General features: G+C 39.3%; 2 protein-coding genes across 2 annotated transcripts in view; one reads left to right on the forward strand and one right to left on the reverse strand.

Moving 5' to 3' along the window:
• The window catches only part of LOC138958139 (transducin beta-like protein 3), a 30229-nt gene extending 16590 nt beyond the window's left edge, over positions 1-13639 (reverse strand). The window contains exons 1-8 of the mRNA XM_070329218.1: positions 13505-13639; positions 12985-13036; positions 7886-7981; positions 7472-7516; positions 6401-6478; positions 5450-5598; positions 2491-2661; positions 1061-1136 (exon numbers count right to left, since the gene is read on the reverse strand). Coding sequence (XP_070185319.1) covers positions 1061-1136; positions 2491-2661; positions 5450-5598; positions 6401-6478; positions 7472-7516; positions 7886-7981; positions 12985-13036; positions 13505-13524 — 687 coding nt within the window. The 5' untranslated portion in view covers positions 13525-13639. The remainder of the gene's footprint in view (positions 1-1060; positions 1137-2490; positions 2662-5449; positions 5599-6400; positions 6479-7471; positions 7517-7885; positions 7982-12984; positions 13037-13504) is intronic.
• LOC138958140 (annexin-B12-like) overlaps positions 13603-27246 on the forward strand; it is a 28806-nt gene continuing 15162 nt past the window's right edge. The window contains exons 1-5 of the mRNA XM_070329219.1: positions 13603-13708; positions 15696-15839; positions 16402-16428; positions 17169-17448; positions 20890-20967. Of these exons, the coding sequence (XP_070185320.1) occupies positions 15702-15839; positions 16402-16428; positions 17169-17448; positions 20890-20967 (523 nt within the window). The 5' untranslated portion in view covers positions 13603-13708; positions 15696-15701. The remainder of the gene's footprint in view (positions 13709-15695; positions 15840-16401; positions 16429-17168; positions 17449-20889; positions 20968-27246) is intronic.

Raw genomic sequence — 27246 nt, forward strand, 5'->3', positions numbered from 1 at the left:
TAATGGTAACAAATTAGGAAATTAATGTTTTCACATGTAATTCCTGTTTAAACACAAGTAAATGTACAGTACAAGACAAGCTGGGGAACCTGCACAACCATGACTGATCACTCCAAAAAAGCTTTGTTTGTTTGTTTGTTTGTTTGTTTGTTTGTTTGTTTGTTTGTTTGTTTGTTTGTTTGTTTGCTTAACGCCCAGCCGACCACGTAGGGCCATATCAGGGCGGTGCTGCTTTGACATATAATAATAATAATAATAATAATGGACATTTATTAATCGCCGTTTCTCACAAGAGCTCACGGCGATTTACATATTAATTTCTGCCGGGTGAGATGGAATTTTTTACACAATATATCACGCATTCACATCGGCCAGCAAACCTCAAGCCTATTAGGGCGAGCATTCACCTTTCACGGCCTTTATTCCAAGTCACACGGGTATTTGGTGGACATTTTTAGCTATGCCTTTTCAATATATAACGTGCGCCACACACAAGACAGAAGTCGCAGCATAGGCTTCATGTCTCACCCAGTCACATTATTCTGACACTGGACCAACCAGTCCTAGCACTAACCCCATAATGCCAGACGCCAGGCGGAGCAGCCACTAGATTGCCAATTTTAAAGTCTTAGGTATGACCCGGCCGGGGTTCGAACCCACGACCTCCCGATCACGGGGCGGACGCCTTACCACTAGGCCAACTGTGCCGGTCCAAAAAAGCTGAGAGCTGCAGTTCTATTAAGTAATGTGCACAGTTACCCTTGGCAGCCTAATGCTGATTTTGGGAGATGCATGCTTGGCATTTTTGTGTTTTTATAACCTACTAGACTCTGACATGGATTACAGGATCTTTTCTGTGTGCACTTGGTCTTGTGTGTACAGACGAAGGGAGATAAGGCGCTAGCGTAAGTTGATCTGAGAGATCAAAAAAATCTCCACCCGTAACCCGCCAAGCGCGGATGTAAAAGGGCAATAAGTAATGCACGAAGCAAAGTAGTACGATGCAAAAGGGCCAAAAGCGATGAGAAGAAAATGAACCGAACACAAAAGATGAAGTTACCTCAAAGACTGGCAGCGTCTTAACGACCACAAGCTTGGTCATGTCCCACACGCACACCACCTTGTCTCCCCCACAGCTGTACATAGCCACAAAGAAACATTGTTACACAGTAAACTGATGTACAGACACTGGCACAAAGAAACATTGTTACACAGTAAACTGATGTACAGACACTGGCACAAAGAAACATTGTTACACAGTAAACTGATGTACAGACACTGGCACAAAGAAACATTGTTACACAGTAAACTGATGTACAGACACTGGCACAAAGAAACTTTGTTACACAGTAAACTGATGTACAGACACTGGCACAAAGAAGCATTGTTACACAGTAAACTGATGTACACACAGGCACAAAGAAACATTGTTACACAGTAAACTGATGTACAGACACTGGCACAAAGAAACATTGTTACACAGTAAACTGATGTACACACAGGCACAAAGAAACATTGTTACACAGTAAACTGATGTACACACAGGCACAAAGAAACATTGTTACACAGTAAACTGATGTACACACAGGCACAAAGAAACATTGTTACACAGTAAACTGATGTACAGACACTGGCACAAAAAACATTGTTACACAGTAAACTGATGTACAGACACTGGCACAAACAACCATTGTTACACACTAAACAGGTGGCCCAGAAAAAAATGCTTTCATGGCATTGGTATACTTGATCAGCTGTTGAAAAATGCTTTGCAAACAATATAAAAAAAACACAAACTTTTATTTGATAATTGCCATCCAGATTAATTCAAATCGACTTGGTTGATTGCTACCCTCCTGGTCCCTCAAGCTAGCAAAGACAGGAAAAGAGATAGTTTTTCTTACATCCGTGATGATAGTTTATCACACACACACAACCACAAGAAATAAAATTGAAAAAAAATTCTTGAAAAAATAAATTGTTTGAACTATGTCTCACAACTGCCCAGGGCGAACATCATCTTTGTACTACAGCAAACTAATAAACTGAAATGTTAATAAACCATAAAGACAACACGTGATACAGTGCTCCACCCAGTTAAGGCCTTTTCAATTCACAGACTCCCCTCAAAATATAAAACTTGCTTTCACATTTTTGTATCGCAAAGTGGTAACATTACCTCTCAGGTGACAAGCCCTCTTTCAAAAGCTATGTTGTGCACACAAAAAAGTCGCTAATTGTCCATTTCACAAGAAGAAAGTTGCGTATTCATTTTAAGAGATGAAAGTCGATTGGTCATTTCATTGCTTCTTATTCTCTCAGGCACCAGGAGATTGGTTGGTTACACATAACTCACTTACTTTTTGTTGCAAATCGTATCAAGTTTGGATTGGATACGAGTACTGTAAAAAGATTTCCACACAAAATAATAACCAAAGGAAAAAGTTGAGATTAGAAGAGCAGACCGTATCACCTATCTTACATTCTTACCTGTACATGGTGTCGCCATTGTTAGCAAAGCAGAGGTCTTTGACGAGCGAGTAGTGCTCGCGAATGACGGCAGCGCAGACACTGGTCTGAAGATTCCACACCCTCACTGTGTAGTCATCCCCTGCCGAGATCAGCTGCAGGCGCTTGATGTCAGGGTGAAAGCGGACTAGCCTGGAGAAAAAAAACCAAGTTCAGCATGGCACAGACTTGATGTTGTGAAACACTTTAATGAGACAAGCGTGTCAAAGAAGACAGCTGCAGTGAGCTTGTTTGAGGCAAAATATATGTTTTCATGTTCTCAGCGTACAGTAGAGCCTCCCTATTAAGACCTTCCTTATTACGACTTCCTCTAAGTTAGGACTTTAAATTTCATGACCGATCCTTTTTACTCTGTTTACATCCTCTGTACTACGACTACCTCCTTAACCCGACATACGACTGACAAATCATGGTCAAACGCGACTTTGTTATTCCCAAGAAGAAGTTCAAAACTGTGCAAACCTTGATATTGTTTTGGAAATTGAGCAAACAGTTGACGAGCACATCGCAACTGCGGTGTCGTCTGCTCAAATAGGCTCCATTCTCCGCAAGCGTTATTTCCCCTGTTGACATATTCGCGACTGTACTTTATTTTGAATAGATAAAGGTCATTGGCCAGATGTCTGTTTCATTTAGCAAAGAACTGTGCAGGAACTCCTACCTTTTAAACACGCAAAGTTACAGAAACCTTATGAAAGCAATCCGATCATCGAACCAAAACCGAAAGTTGTGGTGACGTCATGTCATTTTGCGATGTACGTATGCAAAGCGTGTGTAACATTTTCGGTCTAGCTAACAATGGCGGCCGACGAACATGGGGTTTGAAATCTGGAATTGTTCTTGGTTTTCCCCGATCCGTGACCGAATCAATCAATCAATCAATGAGGCTTATATCGCGCATATTCCGTGGGTACAGTTCTAGGCGCTCTGCAGTGATGCCGTGTGAGATGAAATTTTATACGGCCAGTAGATTGCAGCCATTTCGGCGCATATTTACCTTTCGCGGCCTATTATTCCAAGTCACACGGGTATAGGTAGACAATTATTAACTGTGCCTAAGCAATTTTGCCAGGAAAGACCCTTTTGTCAATCGTGGGATCTTTAACGTGCACACCCAATGTAGTGTACACGGGGGGAGGGTTCGGACACCGAAGAGAGTCTGCACACAAAGTTGACTCTGAAATAAATTTCCGCCGAACCTGGGATCGAACTCACGCTGACAGCGGCCAACTGAATACAAATCCAGCGCGCTACCAACTGAGCTATATCCCCGCCGAATGACGCGATATACAACCACGCGGCGTTCGTTTGAATCAATAAATTCTCAGAATCCCGTCAGTGAAGTATGAAGGTGAGTAGTGGAGTACGTGTCCTAAATTACTCAACTCTGTGGACAGTCCGTAGTGCAGTTGTCCCCAAGTTGAATGAGTGAGTCAAGTTTCATCGTGAAAACTGACGCTTTTGGCTACAATTTTACATCAGTTTCAACACACTGCCGCGGTTCTTATTCGTTTTGTTCCTTGCGTTTGGGACACTTTTCTTTTTCAACCAAATCGTTGCTGGGTATCGTATGACTATGATTAGTAGCTGGTATCGACATCGATGTGCATGTTTTGGGACCGCTGCTTTCGTTCGACCTCAGTTTGTTTATTTCAAACCTTAACCCACGAGGAGTTACGTGGCTTGATTAAACAAGCAAGAAAACTGTTCAAATGCAATAATGTGTTGAGCTGGCAATCGTGGCATTAAAAAAGAACTGAAACATCATTAAGGAGTTTTATTTACATTTTACACTAGCTGTCTGTCCTTCAGGTCTTGGTTCAGCCTCCCTGTTAAGACCCCTCCCTATTAAGACCTGATTTTGTCAGATTTTGGGAGGTCTTAATAGGGAGGTTCTACTGTATTAGCAATACCTGTCCCAATATAGACCAAAAGACGATTTTTTGAAATAACTCTGTCGGATTTTTATGTGTTGTGAAAGAGTGGACACTCTTGCTTCTTCTGAGGCAAACTTTCCCTCGTGGCATTATAGGCCAGTTACTAGAGAGGGGTGTGTCTGAACATAGACCATTTATCCTGGACCGCCAACTAGCTCTCTCTCCGCTCTTTCTCTCTATTACGAGGTAGCGGCCCCTCGCATTTAGGAACGAAGAGAGGTACAGAAAAGCGTGCTATCCTTCTCAGCGCAACTACTATCCCGCTCTTCTTGGTCTTTCAGAAACAGACATGAAAACTGAAGAAAAAAAAAAAAATACTGAAAACAAAATTCGAAGGCGCCAAGACTTCTAGGGGGGTCCGGGGGCATGCTCCCCCGGAATTTTGTTTTTTCAAGGGTGCAATTTGGTGCAATCTGGGGCTATCTGAGCCTTAAAATTGGATTCAAACATGACCCCAAAACTATTTTACTATAACTATGACAAGGGAGAAAAAAAAAAAAGGAAAAATACGGGGGAAAAAAAACGGTTTATTTTTTTCAAAAATACGGAAAATACGGAGAATTTTCATGCCTGAGAAATCAGGGGGATGTCATATCCGGTGTCGATTGTAAACATGGACGAAGTTGCCGAGGTAAGTTCTGAAAATGCTAAAATAAACTCAGCTAAAGTGCATATGGAACATGTTTTTCGATGAGTTTTGTTAAGTTTAGTTTGGAGTTTTGGAAAATCCAGTTCATTGACACCTCCCATTGTCACAAATAACTGGAGCGTGCTTTCTTTTCACTGTCTTTCAAACCGGACGCTAAGCGCCCCTGTGAAAGTCGAGCGTCGTAACCTCGAAGGGTCACGTGACGAGTTGGCGGTCCAGGCTATTTGGTCTATGGTCTGAAACACCTGGACAAGGAGCATGTGGGGTCAGAGAGGACGTCAAACTCCAGTTTGATCAATAACAACTCTTAACACATGCAGTTCAGCATATTTACCTGACCACACCGGTGTGACCACGCAGATTGTGTGTGCAGTACTGCTGGACACTGTCCCACAGCTTGACCAGTGAGTCGCTGCCCCCAGTGGCCAGTAGCGTGGACGTGGGGTCAAACTCCATGCACATCACAGGCGTTGAGTGGATAGCCTAAAGCAAAAAACAGTGAATATGCTGCTAGCCATTTCCTAAACCGGTAATTTAAGTATGAATTTGGGCTCTCATACATCAGCCACACTGTCAAAGCAGTCAAAAGAAGTTGAGATACAGTGGAACCCCCTGTTAAAACCTCCAAAAATCTTAGAAAATCAGGTCTTAAAAAGGAGGGAGTCTTAAAATGGAGGTAACAGATCTGGGAACACCTGTTTGCACTTGGAGTATTCTCAAACAAACTTGGTGTATTATCAGAAAAATGAGCGTACTCCACACAACATTTGAACATCCATGATTTAAACATGGTTCACACGCGCCTGTCGCACCGTTTATTAAGTTTACCAATACATTTAAAACAAATGATTCTTTTTCAATGTTTTCTGACAAAAACTGTAATCATGTGTCAAAGTACTGGATCGGCTTCGGGATGTGCTTGTGAAGAAAAGTTGTCTAGGAATTTTTCTCGTAGTATTTTTTTCCCACTGACCGTACTGATCGTATTCTAGACAATCATGCGTACAAAATACGGCGAAATCGTATGGGTTCCCAGGACTGAGGTAAATTAACAGAGGTTCTGAACAATTAATCTGAAAAAGGAAGGTTAAATTAGGGGGTCATAAACCAGGGCTTCAACTGTAAACAATGAGTATTTTTTATTTGCGGAGAAAAGCCTGTAGGCATTTTCCGACCTAAACCAGCATGCATGCCTGACTTAAAAGATTTTCTGCTCTAAATTGAATTTGTACATGTATGTATCTTTAACTGAAAGCAGTCATTATAAACAAACAAATTCTCTCACCTTCCAAGAGCGGACAAGAACTTCCTCTTTCCAGTTCCATTTTCTCAGCAGAAGATTCTGAGTGGCTACTACCAGAGACTGGAAAATAAAACAGCTTGACATTGTACAGACCTGTTTACCCCCATAAGTGTTTTGGAGTAATGCTCAGCCCCAAAAATAGTAATCCTGGCACAAAAATAGTAATCATCCAGCATTCGTCGCCAATTACAACGCACATGACAACTGTGTCTGCGAAACGCAATCATGCACATATCATTCACAAACAAAACACATCAGTCAGTTTTTGTAGTCATCATCGTTTGTTTTGATTCCATTACTGAAGAAGGAGTTTTTACTCCGAAATATTTATTTCATTTTGGTGTTTGGGTGTTATTTTTTATTCTTAGTCATCATAATTTCAAAGAAGATCACATCAAAAGCACATGCATTACTGATTCTTTTTCTTTTGCTCATGGTAGGCCTTTTTCAGTGTGTCAAGCGCTTCTCTTCTGTACTTGCGCTTGCCGAATGAGTGAGGGCGAGACTTCACCACTAGAATAAGGCTCTCCAGCGTCTCATCAGACAGACATGATCTCAGACCTGTGCTTTTTCACCCCATTTTGCCATTGAAAAAAACAATGCCAAACATGTGAATTGATAAAAAAAAAAAATTTTTTTTACTGTTTTTTATTTATGAAAAGCGTAGTCTTGACACGGATAGCGGAATGGCGTATTTTTTGCAGAAAATCGTAATAAATTACGCCAAAATCGTAAGGGTAAACAGGTCTGCATTGTATCTTCTTAGCTGTGTGATCCTTGATGTATCACTTTGGTCTATGCCCAATAAAAATGAAATTGATCTGTCACTTTGACGTATGAGTCAAGAAAATACATTTTGCGAAATATTTTGTTGAATTAATCACTTTGGCTCATGCCCAATAAAATCAATATTAATCTTTAAGTTTGATATATCAGTCAAAAACATCAACATCTGAGAATATTTTGGATAAAATAGAAGAAAGAGCACTTTCAAAATTTAGTGACAGCAAATCAGAATCTTTTTCTTCAGTAAAGTAAATCTGTAGAGCTCACCTGGTCATCAGGATTAATGCAGAATGAGGTAATTTCTTCATCCTCCTGCAAAAACAAACAAACAGGGATTCAGGCAAATCATTTACATGACCAAGTAATAAAACAAAGATTTCACAAAAGCTTTGAAATTTTCCCTGAAATCCCAAAATATTTAGCAAGGCTGATTTGAAACTGAAACTTTAGTCTTGTTTTGTGTGATTGATTAAAAATTAATGGCATAAAACAACCATTTTGGGTACTTTACAATAATTTAATAAACATATATATATATATTGAAACTCTCAATACAGGCTTATCTTTTGATGGCATCATCTGAAACACACGCTCAGTGAAATTTTAATTGTTCATGCTACTAATTTGGACAAACAAAATCATTCAAACACACAAACCCTTGATACCTGTTTGCGTTATTACCTGACCAATGGCGCATTTGATCTTGCCAGTCTGGAGGTCCATAACTTTGACCTTCTGTCCATACCCACAGAACATGAAACATCCATCGCTGCTGACCTGGGTAAATACACACAAGCAACAAACACATTCAAATAAATATGCAACAAATAAATTAAAATAAATAAAATCGAAAGATCACATAATGTGCTTATCAGTTGCAATATATATATGGCCTTAAGTCTGAAATGGTGTCCACAGCTGAAATAGCTGTGCAACCTTGGCTCTAACCTGATTTGTACATCAAAGAAAAATAAAATCCTTGTAAAGATTAATGAGACGTGTAAAAAAAAGTATGAAGTACACACCTAGAGAAACATTGTGTGCTCAGTTGTTTTTAATGAAAATGTCGCCATTATCTGAAGTCAGCAGCACTACATTTTGGCCATTTTTTGTGACATGACCTTACAGCATATTGAAACATGGTCTACTCTGTCATATTTATGGGACAGAATGTCATGAATGACTTTTCACTGAGCCAGTAAAACTCAAATGTACCTTTGACAAAGCAAAGTTTTTGAATTTTGTCAGTGAGCCTGCAGAAAATGGGGAGACAAAATTTCACAGAAAGTTCATAACTATTTCCGTAAGACTTCATTTTTGTTCACTGATCAGCTCTAAATAATAATTAAAGATTGAAACCTGATATATTTTTGTAAAAAAGTATTTTACAGTATGTTTTGCAGAGGTATAAAACATAAAAAGGGTTGTTTGACTTGTTTTTGCATGTTCAAAAGTAGTTTGAAGTTTACGTGCAGATTTTCTTGTGAAAAAAGAGTTATGAACTTTCCAACCTTTTGCCTTATAAAAAGAGTAAATTGACTGGTTGGGGAACACCTAGCTTTGTAATGCATTTGGATCCACTAGCAGCAGTCACACTGAAAGTTTGCATCAAGTTCATTCATTGGTGTTTGAGTAATTGAGAAATAAAAAATTCTTGTGAGAAAGTTATGAACTTTCCTACTACCTCCACTGAGAGTGTTTTTTGTCCTTAAATGCTAGCCATGAAAGTTAAGGTTGTAGTGGAACAGCAATTTTGCATATAAAAGTACATTAGATTTAGATACTAAGCAATTTTTGTCACTAAAGTCAAGCAGTATGCTTTAGTTAGCCATTTTCTCTGTGTCTTGCGCACTATTTTTATGTGAGAGTTACTAACTCATGTCAAAACCCAAAATATATGTAAAATGACTATTTTCAGTTTCCAAATTACACTGTACCATGATTTTCATCACAAAAAGAATCTACTGGCTGCTGACTGTTTCTTTCTGAAGTACTTAGCCGTTTTGTCATGAAGTTCATAACTTCACATAACTCAAGCTCATTTTTCAAGGGCGTGTTTAAAATAATGCCTTGTTAATAGCAAAAGAGTACATTTGACTTTATCTGGACATTTTGTGAGAAGTTTTCTGAATATCAACCCTCAAAATTACATTTTGATAATTCCAGCATGAATCTGGGTTGACTGCACGGTGTACATAACTTCACATCAACTGACCCTCAGCCCCACGGTGTGAAGTTATGAACACATGCCATGAGTATGATTTATACACAATAATTAATTTACTACACTAAATCACTACCTCAAATGATGTGCTGCTCTTCTCCAGAGTAGGCTGTTACAGTTTGATGTCATTTTTATTTTAATTTACCAGCAGATTTTAGTACGTAGCTTTTTCAGTTAAATAAATGATGTGAAGTTATGAACACACAGTCAGCTGACATAAACACTAACTAAATAATGATTTCGGTAACAGTTTTCATGACTGAGTTTGGTTAAGTAAATCATTAAGTTGTTTAGAATTATTTGCAAGAGACTTTAGTTAGTTATTTTAGTATAAATGTGTGATTGATGTGAAGTTATGAACTTTCACAAGTTTCAAACAATTTGTTTTATTTTGGCAATTAAAATCTGATTTTGTAATATAAGTGCAGCTTTAGCCTATACTATAACTCTGTGTTCTCAGTTTGTCATTGTTTTGCAAATATATTATACAGTAACAGTACTAGAGACCAACATAACAAAAATTCTTGTGAAGTTATGCGCACGCTCACATTTTATGATTTTTGTTATCGTTTGTTTTCACAAATGTTTTACTTTTATTACTTAGTTGTATGTTGATTACAAAGAGTAGCTGGAGAGAAAATAAGATGACATATGCACTTTCTTACTTTGGTTTGAATTAGCCATAGTTTGTGATGTCACGGTGTGAAGTTATGAACTCCTAGGACATTCTAAAACTACTTTCAGTTTCTGCCAACTCTTTGAGTCAGACAAACATTTTGGTGTATTGAAATCCTTTTGATGGTACTTTTCAAGCACATTTTATGCCAATATTTGCTGTGAAAAAATTGTGACAATATTAATTTCTATAAATAATACAGATAACCAAAAAATCTTCTCCACACTTCATCTTCAAAAATTACCTTCATGTTCCAGCTCATCTTTTTCAGATTAAAAAACAAAACAAATTGTTTCCTGCCAGTATAAATTAAATTTATTATACCAATAAAAGTAAATTATGTGAAGTTATGAACTTCCCATTAATGGAGTTCACATCTGCATCATGCGTGGCCAAAACAAGTTTAACTTGCTTGAAATGCAAAGTAATTTGCTGTAGCAATTTGCTCAGATGTCTAAAACAGACCCAATACATGTAGCAACAATGATTTAACAAGTCTAAATTTTGTGACGGTGTGAAGTTATGAACTCCTGCAAACTTTTAAACCTGAATCTGTGAAGTGATCTAACATGAGTTTTCTTAAATCATAGCTGTTCCTTGCGTATTTATGCTCTAAAATACATCTCTATTTTCAAAACAAAGAAAATGTTCATTTTTAAAATTGATTTTGTATGTCACAAAAATGGACACCTATTCTGACTTTGGGCCATATATATATATGGTAGAAATATAGCAATGATTTCAACATTATGCATTTTACTGTTACATTCTTTGCTAAGTCGAGGTTTCTGTCCCGAGAAGTTTGGTGTATAGACCTTTTTCGTATCCGAGCAGCTCTCGCGAGACACGCTCTTAGTTATGCTTTGAACATCGCGAGAACTTCGAACCTTGGCTTGTGCAGCTCGCACGAGATCGCTGTACCGCATGCTTTGCTATGCTCTGAAGTTTGCGAGAGATTACGAGAGCTTGGAATACCGATAGGGTCTATTGTGTAGATTAAAGGTAAGAGAATTGGCCAATGTAAAGAGGACTTTAGAGATGGCGAGAGATGAGACTTGATATTGGCTGCCTAGAACATATTTTCACTGAAACTGTGACAGCTGAGGTGGCCGGTGTTGCAGGTTAATTAATTGTCAATGGTTCTGTATGTCTGTCTTCTTATTGAGGAATAAAATCACATCACCCCATAGCTCAACATAACTGTTCGAAATTCATGAATGTTGAATGAGATCTCTAAAACTGTAAAAGAAATTCTGAGTAGCATATTTGCGAGGTGAAACCATGTCGTGTTTTTAACCTCCCTAAATGTTGTAGAGGGAAGGGCGATGCGTAGCTGACCGGACTGGCGTTATTCACGTGTTTTGTGCGTTCCACGCAAAACTGGCTTTAGCTTGAGATGAGCAGTGTTTTGAGACATGTAGCCGGTCTGGGGTAAATAACGACACAGCGTTTGAGATTTTCAACCGGGAAGGTTGTCGGCGCGTGTCAGACTTGTTCTGGGAACAAGTACTCTTTCAAGAGACGGGTCTCTTAAGGTAAATGATTTACTATGTTGTATATTATTGACGTTGGAATACATAGCTGGAGTGTAAAGGTTAGTGTATACAAAGTGCACCAAATCTTAGTGTGAAGCTTTGAGAGAATTCTTGATGTAATTGTATCACGGTTTTTCATGGGGAATTTCTTTAACATAATTGCTACGCATTTATGTTATGTTTAAGACGGTCATGCTTTGTATGGGGAGTGTTATTCATAGATTAAGTATTAGTTTGGATATTGAATGTGGACGGAATGTGAACGTGGAATGAACGAGAATGTATGAGTGGTACATGAACGTTTGGAAGAAGAGATGGTTTTAGAGAATGTTATATTAAGACTTGGTTAAATTCTTTAGGAGTTTCCATGAGGGATTTCCATGGCGTGTAAGGGAGGGGCCTTACACGGGAGAAGCGCGGGACGATGGTGGCGAGCAAGGGACCACATCGGCGCAGATGACTAGACGAGTGGAGTCTTCATCGATACCGGTCGTAGCCGACGACGGTTGTTTTCGCAAATGGCGGAAGGGTTTCTCGGGGAGAAACGTGAAAGGGGTGTGTTGGCACCTACGGTGAAAGGTGTGTGTTGGCACCTACGGTGAAAGGTGTCTGTTGGCACCTACAGTGAAAGGTGTGTGTTGGCACCTACGGTGAAAGGTGTGTGTGGCACCTACAGTGAAAGGTGTGTGTTGGCACCTACGGTGAAAGGTGTGTGTGGCACCTACAGTGAAAGGTGTGTGTTGGCACCTACGGTGAAAGGTGTGTGTGGCACCTACAGTGAAAGGTGTGTGTTGGCACCTAAGGTGAAAGGTGTCTATTGGCACCTACAATGAGAGTTGTGGGAATTCATTATTCTACGAGGATTCAGTGATACAAGGAAGTGAACTGGCGACATGCAGTGAGCCGTGATTCTAACTCGTGAGTGTCTGTCGGTGCCTTCTTTTGTGCGTTAATCTATATTTGAGAAAGTAATTTTATAATATGTATTTACATGCATTGAGTGAAAGCTAAGAGGTTGTGTGAACTGTGTGTCGAAAGTTGATTTGTATTGATGTGTTTGAAGTGAAGAAGTATGTTATTTTTTGGGTTGAGGAAATAATAAGCCTGCATCCTCCCAAATTCTGTTTTTGAAGTGTTTGGTGTGAAAAGGGTAGAGACAGTGCAATAGGGCAGAACACGTACATTTATTTCACATGCAAACCACTTCGTGACAGATTTTGATGAAGCAGCCTGTTGTCGTAATAAGCTAATTTCAGGTACTACCAGTACTATTGGAAAAAATAATCATACTCATATTGATTCTGTATGATCATACATGAAAACAAATTCCAAATACAATACATACCTGAATTCTTCCTCCTGTGTAAAAGGCTTCATACTTGTCCAAAACGGCTAGACTGAAAATAAGAACACCATTTTTTTCTTGTAATAAAGCTTGTTTTTCCCCCCAAACATGCATCCCATTTGCAAAGGAACTATAGTGGCTGTCATTTTCATAACTCATTATAAGTACTCTGTTTGACTGATAAAACAGAAAGAGAGGGGTTATCATCTTGGCTGCCTAGATGACCGACAGACAATAACTTTCCCGTTGCGCATATGCCTAATCGGCCCTGCAACGTATACATCCAAATCCAGATCTTAGTACATTAGAATCTTGGAATTGTCTGTTAAAAAGGAATTGTTAGAACTCTACGATTGTACTCTACGAATATTCCCAAGTTTAGGACCTGTTGCCAGTGTTGGCGTAATGTATCAAGATCAAGATCTCTCACGCTTTCAACTTTCCAAAGAGTTTCAACATTGTGTAGAATTTATGATTCTCCTGCAAGCTGACTACTAGATTACCAGATTACCTAACTTACTTTGTTTTGATTGGAGCCATTTTATCTGTTCATTCTTTGTTTCACCACTTGAAGCTGTCTTCTTCGGTTTGTTTTCACACGTGTGTCTGCAACACATGTGGTACACACTACTTCCGCTTTGAAAACGAGGCCAACGGGATCCACGAAGACGCAGAGGGAAGGTAACACCCAAACAAGTCTAGTTTCCGGACACAGGACAGATTTGTGAGCATACTTTTTGTTGTTTTGGGTATCGGTTAAATTATGCTTTTCTTAATTTCAAATGCATATGTACCGATTAAAAACTGTATTTCACGGAGAGCATACAATGATGCAGACGAATTTGTGTTGCAAGAGAAATCCCAGTTGAACGGCTAGGAACTCGCGATAAGGTGCAGGAATGCACAAATGCCACAATGTAAAGAGCTCAAGGAATGAATAATATTCGTATCTTTTTAAAGAGTCAATAAGGCCTTAAGGGTTTCTTCACTTGTTATTCGAGCTTATTGTTTTCTTTGCCTGATTTCTAATCTAAGGGGTGGGGCATGCATTGACATGAGTCTTGCACAATATTTGAAGCCAGTGAGTCATGAATAGTATCATACCGGTGTCACGAACTGAAAGGCTCAGTTTTGTATTGCGTCGCTATTTAAACAGGTGTTGCAAAACTGGATTGTACTGGTTTCCCTTACACTGTCAGAATTGTTTAAGATAATTAGTAAATAGTATATACCTACTGCACACAAACTAAGGTGAATATTAATATTACTATAACTATTAACTAAGTAAATTTACATAGCTGTCCACCACCTTGACACACTCCCAGTAACACACACACACTCACACATTTGCACAAACACACACACACGCACACACACCCCTGGGAAATGTGGGCACAAAATGCAATTAAGAGTACGTCGAAAGGCATGGCCAAATTCCAAAATGTTAACTCGCCAGCCGGGCGCGTAACTGCAAGAAAATCCCTAGCCTGCCAGAAATGTTGCTGGTCCGATACATACAAAACCTGCTGCATCTGATTTGAAACTCGATATTACAACCAAAAGTGTTGCATTTGACCAGAATGTTCACTGGCCAGCCGGGCGAGTTGCCAGGCGGTTTCTATCCTGGTGACCGGGAGGACGATTTGGCCACCCCTGGTCAAAACTATCAAAGGCAGACACAAAGTGAAGCATATATATAGCACATGCACCCACACACCCATGCCCACACAAACCAAAACTGGGTCATGTTCTAGCTGATTTGAACCCTCCCATGTTTGAATCCTGCCATTAAGTCTCGCCTTGGTCCTTGCTTCTTATCTTGCTGTTTGCTGAATAAGAATTGCAATGTTCACAAGCTAATCCCTTTCACCTTATCAGCAGTGATAACTTTTCCTCTCTCTCTCTCTCTCTGTCTCTCTCTCTGTCTCTGTCTCTTTCTCTCTCTCTCTCTCTCTGTATATGGGTGGGTGTGTGTGTGTGTGTGTGTGTAACTGTAAGCGTGTGTGAGTTTGTGTATGTGTGTGTGTGTTTGCATGCATGTGTGTGTGTGTGCGCGCGTGCAGTCTTTTGCATACGTTTACAATTATTCTCTGTTTATGTTCCAAGGACAGGTTGGAATATTACTAGCTAAGCCTAATTAAAACCTTTATTCTTATGTAATAAAGTTCTGAATTCTCTCTCTCTATCTCTCTGACTCTCACACAACACACACACGCACACACTCACAATGAGTGAATGACACACACTCACAATGACACACACTCACAATGACACACACTCACAATGACACACACTCACAATGACACACACTCACAATGACACACACTGGATAGTGATTAAACAAGACTGATCACATATGTGTGATTGTATAGACACATATCATACTGTCACTGTTTGTACACTTTTTCAAAACACACTCAACTTACATACCTTGGTCTCTCCAGGCAACAACAAAAAGAATCCACTCATTAAAAAAAAATCCACTCATTCCTTATCAGCCAGATTGCGACAGTGTACTTGCACTTTAGCACCAGTGCACAGCTCTGAGCCTTTGAAGCTATCTGATCGTGACATTACACATCATTGTCAACTTGTTCCTCTCAGTGTCGGTGTGTTTTCTTTCCACTGGTGTAAAAGTCTAAATTTGTTTCTCAAACCAACTTGTGTCAAGTTTTCAGCCTTGTTAATAGTGTGTCATGTATCACCATCAGGCAAACATGGGAAAGCACAAGAAGCACAAGCACGGAGGGAAATCATCCTCTTCCAGCAGTTCAGATTCATCAGACGATGAGTGGAAGCATCTCCCCAAACATGAAAGGAAAGAGCGGAAAAAGTGGAAGAAACAAATGAAAAAGGTGCTGTTTTTGATTTGTTTTTGCGTATGCTGCCTGAATGGCGGGGTAAAAACGGTCATACACGTACAAATCTACTCGTGCTAAAAACATGAGTAAACGTGGGAGTCTAAGCCTATGAACAAAGAAGAAGAAGAAGAAGATTTGTGTGTGTGTTTAACTTTGAAGTAAGAGTTAGTTTATTTCTTGCTGTTGGCTGCTGTTGCTTGTTACAGGGGCTGGGGCTGTGAAGCACACACGTGGTTTCATGTTGATGACAAGTAACTGTAAGCTGTGAAACATATTATGGAAAATGTCATTCTCTATAAAAATTAAAAAAAATAATAGACTGTGAAACAAAACCCAAATGTCCTTTTGGTGTACAGGTAAATTGAGCTCCAGCATAGAAACAGCGATGGACATTTTAAAACAAATAAATAATGATTGAGGATGACTGTAAAACAGTGTTGTATGTGTGTGCTACTTTGATTGATTATCTCACCCAAGCTGTTCCTGTTTGAACCTTCATTCTTGTGAGTCATAATTGGTTGCAATGACTGAAATAATTATGTTTGTTGGTTTGCAGGGCATGATTCCTCCTGGCACAGTTCCGGTAAGTTCTTTTTTTTGTAATGTTCTGTTAGCCTGTTAAGAAAATAGTTAGAAATGTTAATCAGAGACTATGCTTTTAGATTTTAGATTACGGAATTTAGTGGATGTGTTGCTTATGAATATGAGTCTCACAGGCATAGATTTATCTTGCTGTAGCAGATTTTGTTATTGACTACTAGGCACTTTAAAAAAAAGTTGTCTTTTATTTCATTTGCTCAGAAAAAAAAGAAAGAAAGAAAACTTTTTTTTTCTCCATTTGTTTTGGTTATCACCATAAGCATTTTAGTTGTCTTTGAGCGTCTTCTTGTATTGACACACTTCAGAAATAGAGCTTGGTTTGACACTCATACACGGATGAACATTCCCTTCAGGTAGTAATCAAATCCTGATTGGAAAGACTATTTCCTGAATTTTCTCAGCAAGAAGGGAAAATGTGAGAAAAATCTATGCCTATGAAGGTAAACTGACGCCCAAGCCATATTTTCCTTATTTTAAAAACTCAGCTTTTATCCCTATCGTGCTGCGACAGTTTTTGTTGTGGACTGTAATTTTCTGTCTCATACTTTTGTTATTGAAGAGGTAAAGACCAGTAAACAACCTTTTGTACCATGCGTTCTGATTACTTTTACATGTGTCACAAAAAGACTGGGTATTTGCAGCTAACTTTGAGTGTACTGTGTCTACTTCACACACTCTAGAAGTACAGCAAGATTTGACACTGATCATGATTGACATTTGCAGCCATGGGGTTATTCATCCCACGGACACGGAGGGAAGCACGGACACATGCCCCACGGCGCTCCACACGGTGCCCCATACGGTGCCCACGGTGCCCCTCAGGGAGCGTACGGAGCTCCCGGGGGGTATCCTGCACCCGGAGGCTACCCTGCTGCCGGAGGCTACCCTGCAGCCACTGGCTACCCAGGCCATGCTCCTCCCCAGCCAGCCTATCCCGGTGCTGCCGCACCATACGGCGCCCCTGGCCAACAGCCCTACGTGGGAGGCTATCCCCAGGGACAGGGTGAGACTGCTGTGATATTGTTGGAGCTCTCTGTATGCTTATTCCTAGCCTTAGTGTTTTGATATATACAGTGAAACTCCCTCTTTGGACTCCTTCAACAATCTGAGAAAATCAGGTCTTCTTATTCTCCTTCTCCTTCTCCTTCTTCCCACGTTCACTCGTGTTTTTTGCATGAGTGGGTTTTTACGTGTATGACCGTTTTAATCCCACCATTCAGGCAGTGCCATACACTGCTTTCGGGGGAGAAAATTAGGTCTTAAAAAGGAGGGAGTCTTAAAATGGAGGTAAATTTACAGAGCTTATGAAAAGATAATGTGAAAAAAGCAAGGTCTTAAAATGGAGGAAGTCTTAAATTGGGGGGTCTCAAAAGGGGTCTTCCACTGTACGATACGGCAATACATGCACACAGCCTGGTCTTGATCTTGCAAATAATGTTCTGCTGCTGGTAGTGACGTGACAAAGTCACTGAGACAAACTTTGTTCTCCAACTTCTTTGTTGGTTCCTTGGAGACATGCAGAAGAAGTGGGCGGGGATATAGCTCAGTTGGTAGCGCGCTGGATTTGTATTCAGTTGGCCGCTGTCAGCGTGAGTTCGATCCCAGGATCGGCGGAAATTTATTTCACAGAGTCAACTTTGTGTGCAGACTCTCTTCGGTGTCCGAACCTCCCCCCGTGTACACTACATTGGGTGTGCACGTTAAAGATCCCACGATTGACAAAAGGGTCTTTCCTGGCAAAATTGCTTAGGCACAGTTAATAATTGTCTACCTATACCCGTGTGACTTGGAATAATAGGCCGTGAAAGGTAAATATGCGCCGAAATGGCTGCAATCTACTGGCCGTATAAAATTTCATCTGATACGGCATCACTGCAGAGCGCCTAGAACTGTACCCACGGAATATGCGCGATATAAGACTCATTGATTGATTGATTGATTGAAGTGACAGAACTTTTGTACGTGACGCCATTAATTGCATGCCATTATGATGGCAACGAACAGTTCTTTTGACGTCAGGGGTTCCACCTTGGAAGAGAGGGTCAAGAAGAGAAGTCTGTTTATTTCAGAACATCCACACAAAAAAGTTGGATGATGAAACATTTAATTATAGACAAAACAAAACATTGAATTGATAAGTATGCTGACCTAATGGTCTTTAAAGTGGGTTGACATACCAATAATTATGAAACAAAGAAGAAAGGAAGTTAGCTGAATGGGTAAGCAATTGAATCTCTACATCAAGATGGCATGCACGAGTCGAAAGACATTTTTTGGTTTAATCAGTGTTGTTTGTCATAACAGAGATATTGCCAATAGTCTGCACTTTCAAAAACATAATGGATGTTCAGCTTAGCAGACCTGTTTACCCTTACGATTTTGGCGTAATTTGTTACGATTTTCTGCAAAAAATACGCCATTACGCTATCCGTGTCAAAACTACGATTTTCATAAATAAAAAAATTAAAATAAAAATAATAAATTTTTTTTTATTTTTTTTTATCAATTTACATGTTTGTCTTTTTTTTTCAATGGCAAAATGGGGTGAAAAAGCACAGGACTGACCAGAGATCATGTCTGTCTGATGAGACGCTGGAGAGCCTTATTCTAGTGGTGAAGTCTCGCCCTCACTCATTCGGCAAGCGCAAGTACAGTAGAGAAGCGCTTGACACACTGAAAAAGGCCTACTACGAGCAAAAGAAAAAGAATCAGTGATATGCATGTGCTTTTGATGTGATCTTCTTTGAAATTATGATGACTACAAAAACTGACTGATGTGTTTTGTTTGTAAATGATGGATATCAGGCATGGTACTCTTCCGCCGATCGGCGGAAATCCGCCAAAAACGAAAATCCGAAGAAAAAAAAAAAAAATAAAAAAATCGGCTGATTGACTTGAGATTATTATTTTTTCTTACTCAAGCCTTGTTATCTTTCACTTATATCCCTCTCAGCTTCAAGGAGAGGGCACTAAACACATTTGAATTAGTAAAAAGTCGTCAGCTTCAGGGGGCGTTGCCCCCTGACCCCCACATAGGGGCGCTGCCCCTTGACCCCGCAAGGGGGCCTCAGCGGCCCCCTGGACCCCCGGCTTTATTTCAGCTGAAACTGCCATTCCTTCAGTACCATGCCTGGATATATGTGCATGATTGCGTTTCGCAGACACAGTTGTCATGTGCCGCGGTGTTGTAATTGGCGACGAATGCTGGATATGATGATTACTATTTTTGTGCCAGGATTACTATTTTTGGGGCTGAGCATTACTCCAAAACACTTATGGGGGTAAACAGGTCTGGCTTAGAAACTAAACACTTTTGGAGACTGTGCCTTTCTTATTTGACTGTTGTATTAATTCATTATTTCTTAGAGTTAGAGACACCATGGTTTACATAATTCTGTCTGAGAGCTATGTAGATCTACTGTTTTGTTGTGTGTGTTGTTTAGAGAAGTAAGAGTTCAGGCATGGGAATTGTCCGCCGAAAAGCAAATTTCCGCCGATTTTTTGTTGTTGTTCCGCCGAAAAAGCTTCAGTGTCCGCCGAAAAAATAAGTGGGGGAGGCAAAAATGGTTCTGAGAACTGAACTTAATGGCAAACTTGGAGCTCAGATGACACCAAATTGCACAATTTGGGTTCTTTGGAGAATTTTTTTCGGGGGGGGGATTGCATGCCCCCGGAACCCCCCTAGTAAGGCTAGGCGCTTTGCGCCGTCGACTTTAAGTTTACTTACAAATGTTCAGCCTTTTTTACTTTTTTCAATTCCCATGCCTGAAGAGTTGTGTAGACTGTATCTTGTGTGTGTGTGTCTTCACCAGTGAGAGTTATGTAAAAGTTATGTTCTTGTGTGTGTTTACAGCAGTGACAGTCATGTAGACTCTTGCATCTTCTTGTGTGTGTGTGTTTACAGCAGTGAGAGTTATGTGGACTTTGTCTTCTAGTGTGTGTCTTTACAGCAGTGAGAGTTATGTGGACTTCGTCTTCTTGTGTATGTGTTTTCAACAGTGAGAGTTATGTAGATTTTATCTTCTTGTGTATGTTGTTTACAGTAGTTTGAGTTGTAGATTTGGCTTCTTGTGTGTGTTGTTTACAGTAGTTTGAGTTATGTAGATTTGGCTTCTTGTGTGTGTTGTTTACAGCAGTTTGAGTTATGTAGATTTGGCTTCTTGTGTGTGTTGTTTACAGTAGTTTGAGTTATGTAGATTTGGCTTCTTGTGTGTGTTGTTTACAGTAGTTTGAGTTATGTAGACTGTATGTGATGTGTAGTGAGAACTGTGTAGACTGTTTCATTGTTATACATGTAGTCTGTATCTTCTGTGTTGCTTACAGCAGTGATACTGATAGTTATGTAGACTCTATCTTCTTGTGTGTGTTGTTTTCAGAAATAAGAGCTGTGTATACTGTTTCTTCTTGAATGTGTTTGCAGCAGTGATAGTTATGTTGTTTTCAGGACCTCCCCCACCGGCGCCCCATGGAGGCTACCCTGCAGGCTACAACCCCGGGGGGTTCTCACAGCAAGGGCCAGGACGTAAGTTGTTCTTCTTTATTCTCTTTCCTAGCTCTGTATCTACTTTTTCTATTCCTCAGAGGGTTTAGTCGCACTGTCGTGGGAGTAGTTTTCACGGATAGGAGAGCCCTAGACTAGTGCTATAGGTTGTGTATTTTTTAATCTGTATGATAGTTTCTTGATTGTGTCATTGTAATGCAACGATTCTTCCACAAGTAGAGAGGTAGACAGCCCAGATATAAGCGTCTGTTAGCGAAAACTCAGTATCTGATGAAAGTTCCCATCAGGAAATCCTGATTAAAGCTCTTTCATGACAGATTTCCTGAATTCTGAAAAACAACCCGAAAGGGAAATAAACTGTTTCAAACATCTCATCATGTGAGGGTAATTTGAATACCAAGCCATTTTTTTCTGATTTTGAAAACTCAACTTTCATTCCATCTGAGTACTAACCAGACATAACAAAGCTAATAATGGATACCTGTAGTCGCAAGATAACTTCTGCTCTCCTTTATATACAGCATGATCTGGGCATGCCTGAGGATTACCTTGTAATCAATAACTGCGTCGTACATAGAGAATACTACATGGCTTGCTGTGTCGTACCAGATTTACACGAGTTGTTTTTTAAAATATTGAACTGCGAGCGAAAGCGAGCTTTTCACTATTTGAAAAAGCAACGAGTGTAAATCTGGAACGACACAGCAAGCCATGTAGTATTATGTTTATCCTACATACTGTACTTACGCGTATTTTACTGAAAATGTCCTGCAGTCGAGGCAGCTAACTTGAAGACGCTTGTTTTGGAACCTCGATCTCTTCTAAAGCCTCGTGCAATCTATTACGTCAAAGTAAAGAAACGTCACCCTGAAAGTGTGGCGTGACGTGTTAGTTCTAAAAATTGATCAAGGGTAATTAGCGAGCGCATAATTTTTTTTTCTATAATGACCAGGCCTGTTTACCAGTACGATTTGGGCGTATTTTGTACGCCAAATTATTATCGGTACGACAATACGCGACACACGCACAAAATACGACTAAGAAAAAGTCTAGAATACGTTTTCCGGTGTTGGTGTGCTGATTACGGGATGGTACAACTGATACCGGTTTCGGTTTAAGGGAGATAACCCTGACAGGGAGTCTTCAGCTGTGGAAACCTCGTTCAGTTGTTGGCACGTGCGATCGTCTGGACAATCGTGGCAAAATGAAGCAGAAAATTTTGCCAGTTTCGGGTGACTGTACCAAGTCATAAACAGCAGAAACAGCACATTTTCTTGGAGAAATATAAGAAAGAGCCAGGAATTGTGGAGTCTACTGTGGGAAACAGTCATGCACACTGCAAGTATTGTAGGCCTGAATCAGATTTCTCCGTTGCCTATGCCGGGAAATATGACATCGAACGACACTGCAGTTCCAAAACTCACCTGGACAAGGTTGCTACAAAGAAATCCGCTGAAAGCTGCCAAGGAATTATAAAGTTCATTCCCGCAAAGCTAATCTTGCCAGAAGAAAAGGCTGTTGTCTGTGCTGAAGCAATGTTTTCTGAGATGATTGTAAAAATGAACTTGCCACTGTCAACCGCAGATGTTATTTCACAAAGTTCATCTTTTCATTACTAATCTGTTTGGAAGACACTGGTTATAATGCTACAAACTGACAGGTAAATAAAATTGTTTTATACCTGTTGTATTGGAAGGAGTTAAATTCTGAAGGTGTTCACAAGACATGCTATTCTTACACAAACATGTTGCACCCACGCGTACATTTTCCTTAGCCCATATGGCTTTGCTTGCAAAGTACACCAACCTTTTGAAAAATACACTCAACTGTTTGGGAGAGTACCCTTGCTTCGGGTTTAAAGTAAACAGGTCTGAATGATGTTTGTCTCGGTGACTTTGGCATCATAAGCAGTGGAAAAACAGGTCCCTGCCAGACTTGCTTGACATGACCTCATTTACATGATATACACACGTGTGATTTGAACGATTATTATCTCACGAGTGTCTCTCTCGTGTACATATGTAGGATAAATAATATTCTAGCATACATTTCTCTGCAGATGTTGGTGGTTATTTTAACTTTAATGGTGGCAGATACTAAATACACCCTTTCATTTTTCTGTTGCTTTGTGCATCAGAATTTTTGGTAATCATTATCTTGAATCAATAGGATTGACAAACAATTGCAGTGTGCAAACAATTCATATGTGAAAAAAAGACGAATGAAGTAAGAAAAGAGAGCGAGAAACAGACATGTAGACAGACACAGACAGTTAGACAGACATGTAGTAAACGAGAAGAAGAAAGAAAGACAGACAGATAGACAGACAGGTGAAACCAGTAGACAAAAATAGTAGCATGCAAATTGCCATGTAAAATTGTCTGTAATTCAAAATGCACTTTTTCATCTTTTACACAGCATTGCCATACTAACACTAACAACTCATTATCAAATATGTTAGGGTTGTTGATTGGTTGCACAGTACATTATGAATTGTTGGCTGCATGTTTGTCAAAAAAAATACAAATATTGAGTAGAGATGAGCAGCTCATATTGCATGCCCCTTGTGTTCCCTGCACGCAGAAATGTCTCTTGTTCGAATGCACAGTTACTGTTTTCTGAGATATCTCTCTGAGTGTGAAGTTCATTTGGATTTCTTCTTTGTTTTATTTTGGTTTATTATTTGTTTCACTTTTTAAGAATATAAAATCAATTTACTTCAGTGGTACAACGTTCCGTATGTAAGACTGTCCTATTAAATCTGACAAAGTAAGGTTTGAACAAAGAGGGTGTTGTAAAGCAGAGGTAAACATGCAGACATTAGGTAGGAAAGGTCAAAGGAAACAAGGTCTGATGACAAGAGGAAATTCTGCAAATGGTGGGTGGGGGGGGGGGGGGGGCCTTTAAGCAGCGGTGTAACTGTCATGTATAACATTGTTTTTAACCTAAGTGCACTTACTTCTTGACCGCAAGGTTTGTTTTAACACAGGATTCACCTTCATTTTTTTCAATTTTTACTCCAATGCTCAAGCATAATATTAACTCTATTTGGAGTTTTTTTATATTTAGTCAAGTTTTGACTAAATATTTTAACATCGAGGGGGAATCGAAACGAGGGTCGTGGTGTATGTGCGTGCGTGTGTGTGTGTGTGTGTGTGCGTGTGTGTGTGTGTGTAGAGCGATTCAGACTAAACTACTGGACCGATCTTTATGAAATTTGACATGAGAGTTCCTGGGTATGAAATCCCCGAACGTTTTTTTCATTTTTTTGATAAATGTCTTTGATGACGTCATATCCGGCTTTTCGTGAAAGTTGAGGCGGCACTGTCACGCCCTCATTTTTCAACCAAATTGGTTGAAATTTTGGTCAAGTACTCTTCGACGAAGCCCGGGGTTCGGTATTGCATTTCAGCTTGGTGGCTTAAAAATTAATTAATGACTTTGGTCATTAAAATCTGAAAATTGTAAAAAAAAATAAAAATTTATAAAACGATCCAAATTTACGTTTATCTTATTCTCCATCATTTGCTGATTCCAAAAACATGTAAATATGCTATATTCGGATTAAAAACAAGCTCTGAAAATTAAATATATAAAAATTATTATCAAATTTTTTTTTTCGAAATCAATTTAAAAACACTTTCATCTTATTCCTTGTCGGTTCCTGATTCCAAAAATATATAGATATGATATGTTTGGATTAAAAACACGCTCAGAAAGTTAAAACGAAGAGAGGTACAGAAAAGCGTGCTATCCTTCTCAGCGCAACGAATACCCCGCTCTTCTTGTCAATTCCACGTGCACTGCCTTTGCCACGGGCGGTGGAGTGACGATGCTACGAGTATACGGTCTTGCTGCGTTGCGTTGCGTTCAGTTTCATTCTGTGAGTTCGACAGCTACTTGACTAAATATTGTATTTTCGCCTTACGCGACTTGTTTCCCTTTGTTTTAACATGGTTTAGCAAAGAGTCAGTATAATACTGCTGGTTTGTACAAAAGAACTGACTGATAGAAAACATTGAGGACCACAAGAACAAGAATAAACATTAGATAAACGATTAATAAATAAAGAAGACACACTGATGCTCACACAAAACTGTGCACTAACACATAGGAAGACAGACACACAGACACCTATGCACACACAGACACACAGACACACACACACACACACACACACACACACACACACACACACACACACACACACACAAATAAACACACACACACAAACACACACACACACAAATACACACACACACACACACACACACACACACACACACACACACACACACACACACACACACACACACACACACACACACACAGAAGCTGACAGCTAGTTGGTTGATCTGTTGCAGATTACCCTCATTAGTTCCTTGTGGGGGAGGAGGAGGAAGTTGAGGAAAGCGCATGCTGGTTCACACACATTTAGGATTACGCCAGCTAATACTCCTATTACAGTCAGCTTACACGCGCAGCAGCAAAGCGGTTGTTCCGTTTTGTATTGTTTAAACTATGACAACGTTTGTGACATTCTGAAGTCAGTAAGAGAAAAGACATTTTCATTTAAGCGTACATGTAACAGCAACCTGTCAGATTGTACAGAAAGTGCAGCAGTCTGTCAGAGGATTACATTTTATTGTGGCTGAGTGTGTACTTTATGCATCAACCTGGCTCGCTTATTTTGCCTTAACTGCTGCTGCAAAACTGCTTCAGGTTTGTCTGAAAATTGTATTTGAGTTGACCATAAACAAACATACTCCATTCATTTGGCTTTTTGTTCTGTCAAAGTGGGAAGAGGGAATTAATTTTGTAAACACCACTGCATGCAAATAGGATGCGATTTTGTTTTGTTGTTGTTGAGTGTCAGCGTGTTGTTATTGTATCGACTGTGATAAGTGTAAGAGTCAGATAATAGTTTGCATGCAAAGTTGTGGTCAGCCAATGCCACGAAGTTTATGACATTTTGCTAAAAACCAGCATGCAAAGTCGTTTTCCTGTGAAAGATCTTTTTTCATTGGCATTGTTTGATTCACTATTTCCAAACATGGATTCAAACATGTATACATTGTGTATGTGAAATGTAACAAAGGGTAGACATTTTCTTATTCCTCCGTGTAAGCATGACTAGATGATTCTGTTTGTTTTGATCATGTCTGTTTGACTAAGTTTTGATTTACCAAATGGGCATTCTTGTTCAGTATTCTAGGAAATTATTGAGTTTTAGAAAGCTTGTTTCTTTTCAATCTTCATCTCATTTGCTAGTTGCAGTTCCATTTTTATTGATGAATTTTCACTTTTTACATTTAGTCAAGTTTTGACTAATTTTCATTATTAGAATCATTTGACAAAGGTGTTGTAAATCGCTATTGGCCTGTTTTTGAATTCCTGGATTGTTCTTTGTAAATGTGGTATTTATGTATTTTGAAAATTGGCTCTGATGGTGCTCAAGCATTTTCTCTGCATCAGATGTTACCAACATGTTCTAGAATGGATAATTCTTCGTTCCACAAAAGCTTCCATACAGTGCAAGCGACTATTAAATCAAGGCTCTTAACATTGTAGTGCAAGGCTGTTTTTTCTTTTTCTTTTTTTTAATATTTTTTTTCCTTGGAGAAAATTGAAGATGAGGGTTAAGCTTTATAATATTGTGGCAGATTTGACTCTTGTGTCATTGATGATCATGAAATTACATGGCTTTTGTTGTTTTGGATTTTTTTGTCATTAGTGTTGCTAAATGCTTAATGATGACACATAGTGTTTTCACACAAGCATGAATGATACCGAATTGAAACCAAAGACCTTGACACTTATTCAAGGTTAAAATCATCGTGTGGTTCTTAATAGTTATAACATATGTTTAAAATGTAGATGGACAAAAGTTTTCTTTGTTTGTTTTGGTCATCATCTGCAAGTACTTTGGTTAGTAATTTATAGACTTAAACACATAATAGTATCTGCTTAAGTTATGCTCATTGCAATGTCCAATGAGATTTTACCTTGTTGAATTTATAAATGTTCTATATTATACAGCTCTCTGTTTTTCTGTTGATATGATTTCAACAATAAATGTTCTATATTATACAGCTCTCTGTTTTTCTGTTGATATGATTTCAGCAATAAATGTTTATGCTTACAAATTACTCTTGGGGTTGAAAGTGTAAGATCATTATGCTATATATAATTTCTATATGCTTCTGTTGCTTGTTTGTGTTGATGGATGTTGTTCTTTTTGTGGTACGCAGTAGCTCACTCTTCTGATATGCTTGATGTGTGGTATTGTAAGTCTTGTTT

This window comes from Littorina saxatilis, linkage group LG2, assembly GCF_037325665.1.
Source record: "Littorina saxatilis isolate snail1 linkage group LG2, US_GU_Lsax_2.0, whole genome shotgun sequence".
Lineage (NCBI taxonomy): Eukaryota > Metazoa > Mollusca > Gastropoda > Littorinimorpha > Littorinidae > Littorina > Littorina saxatilis.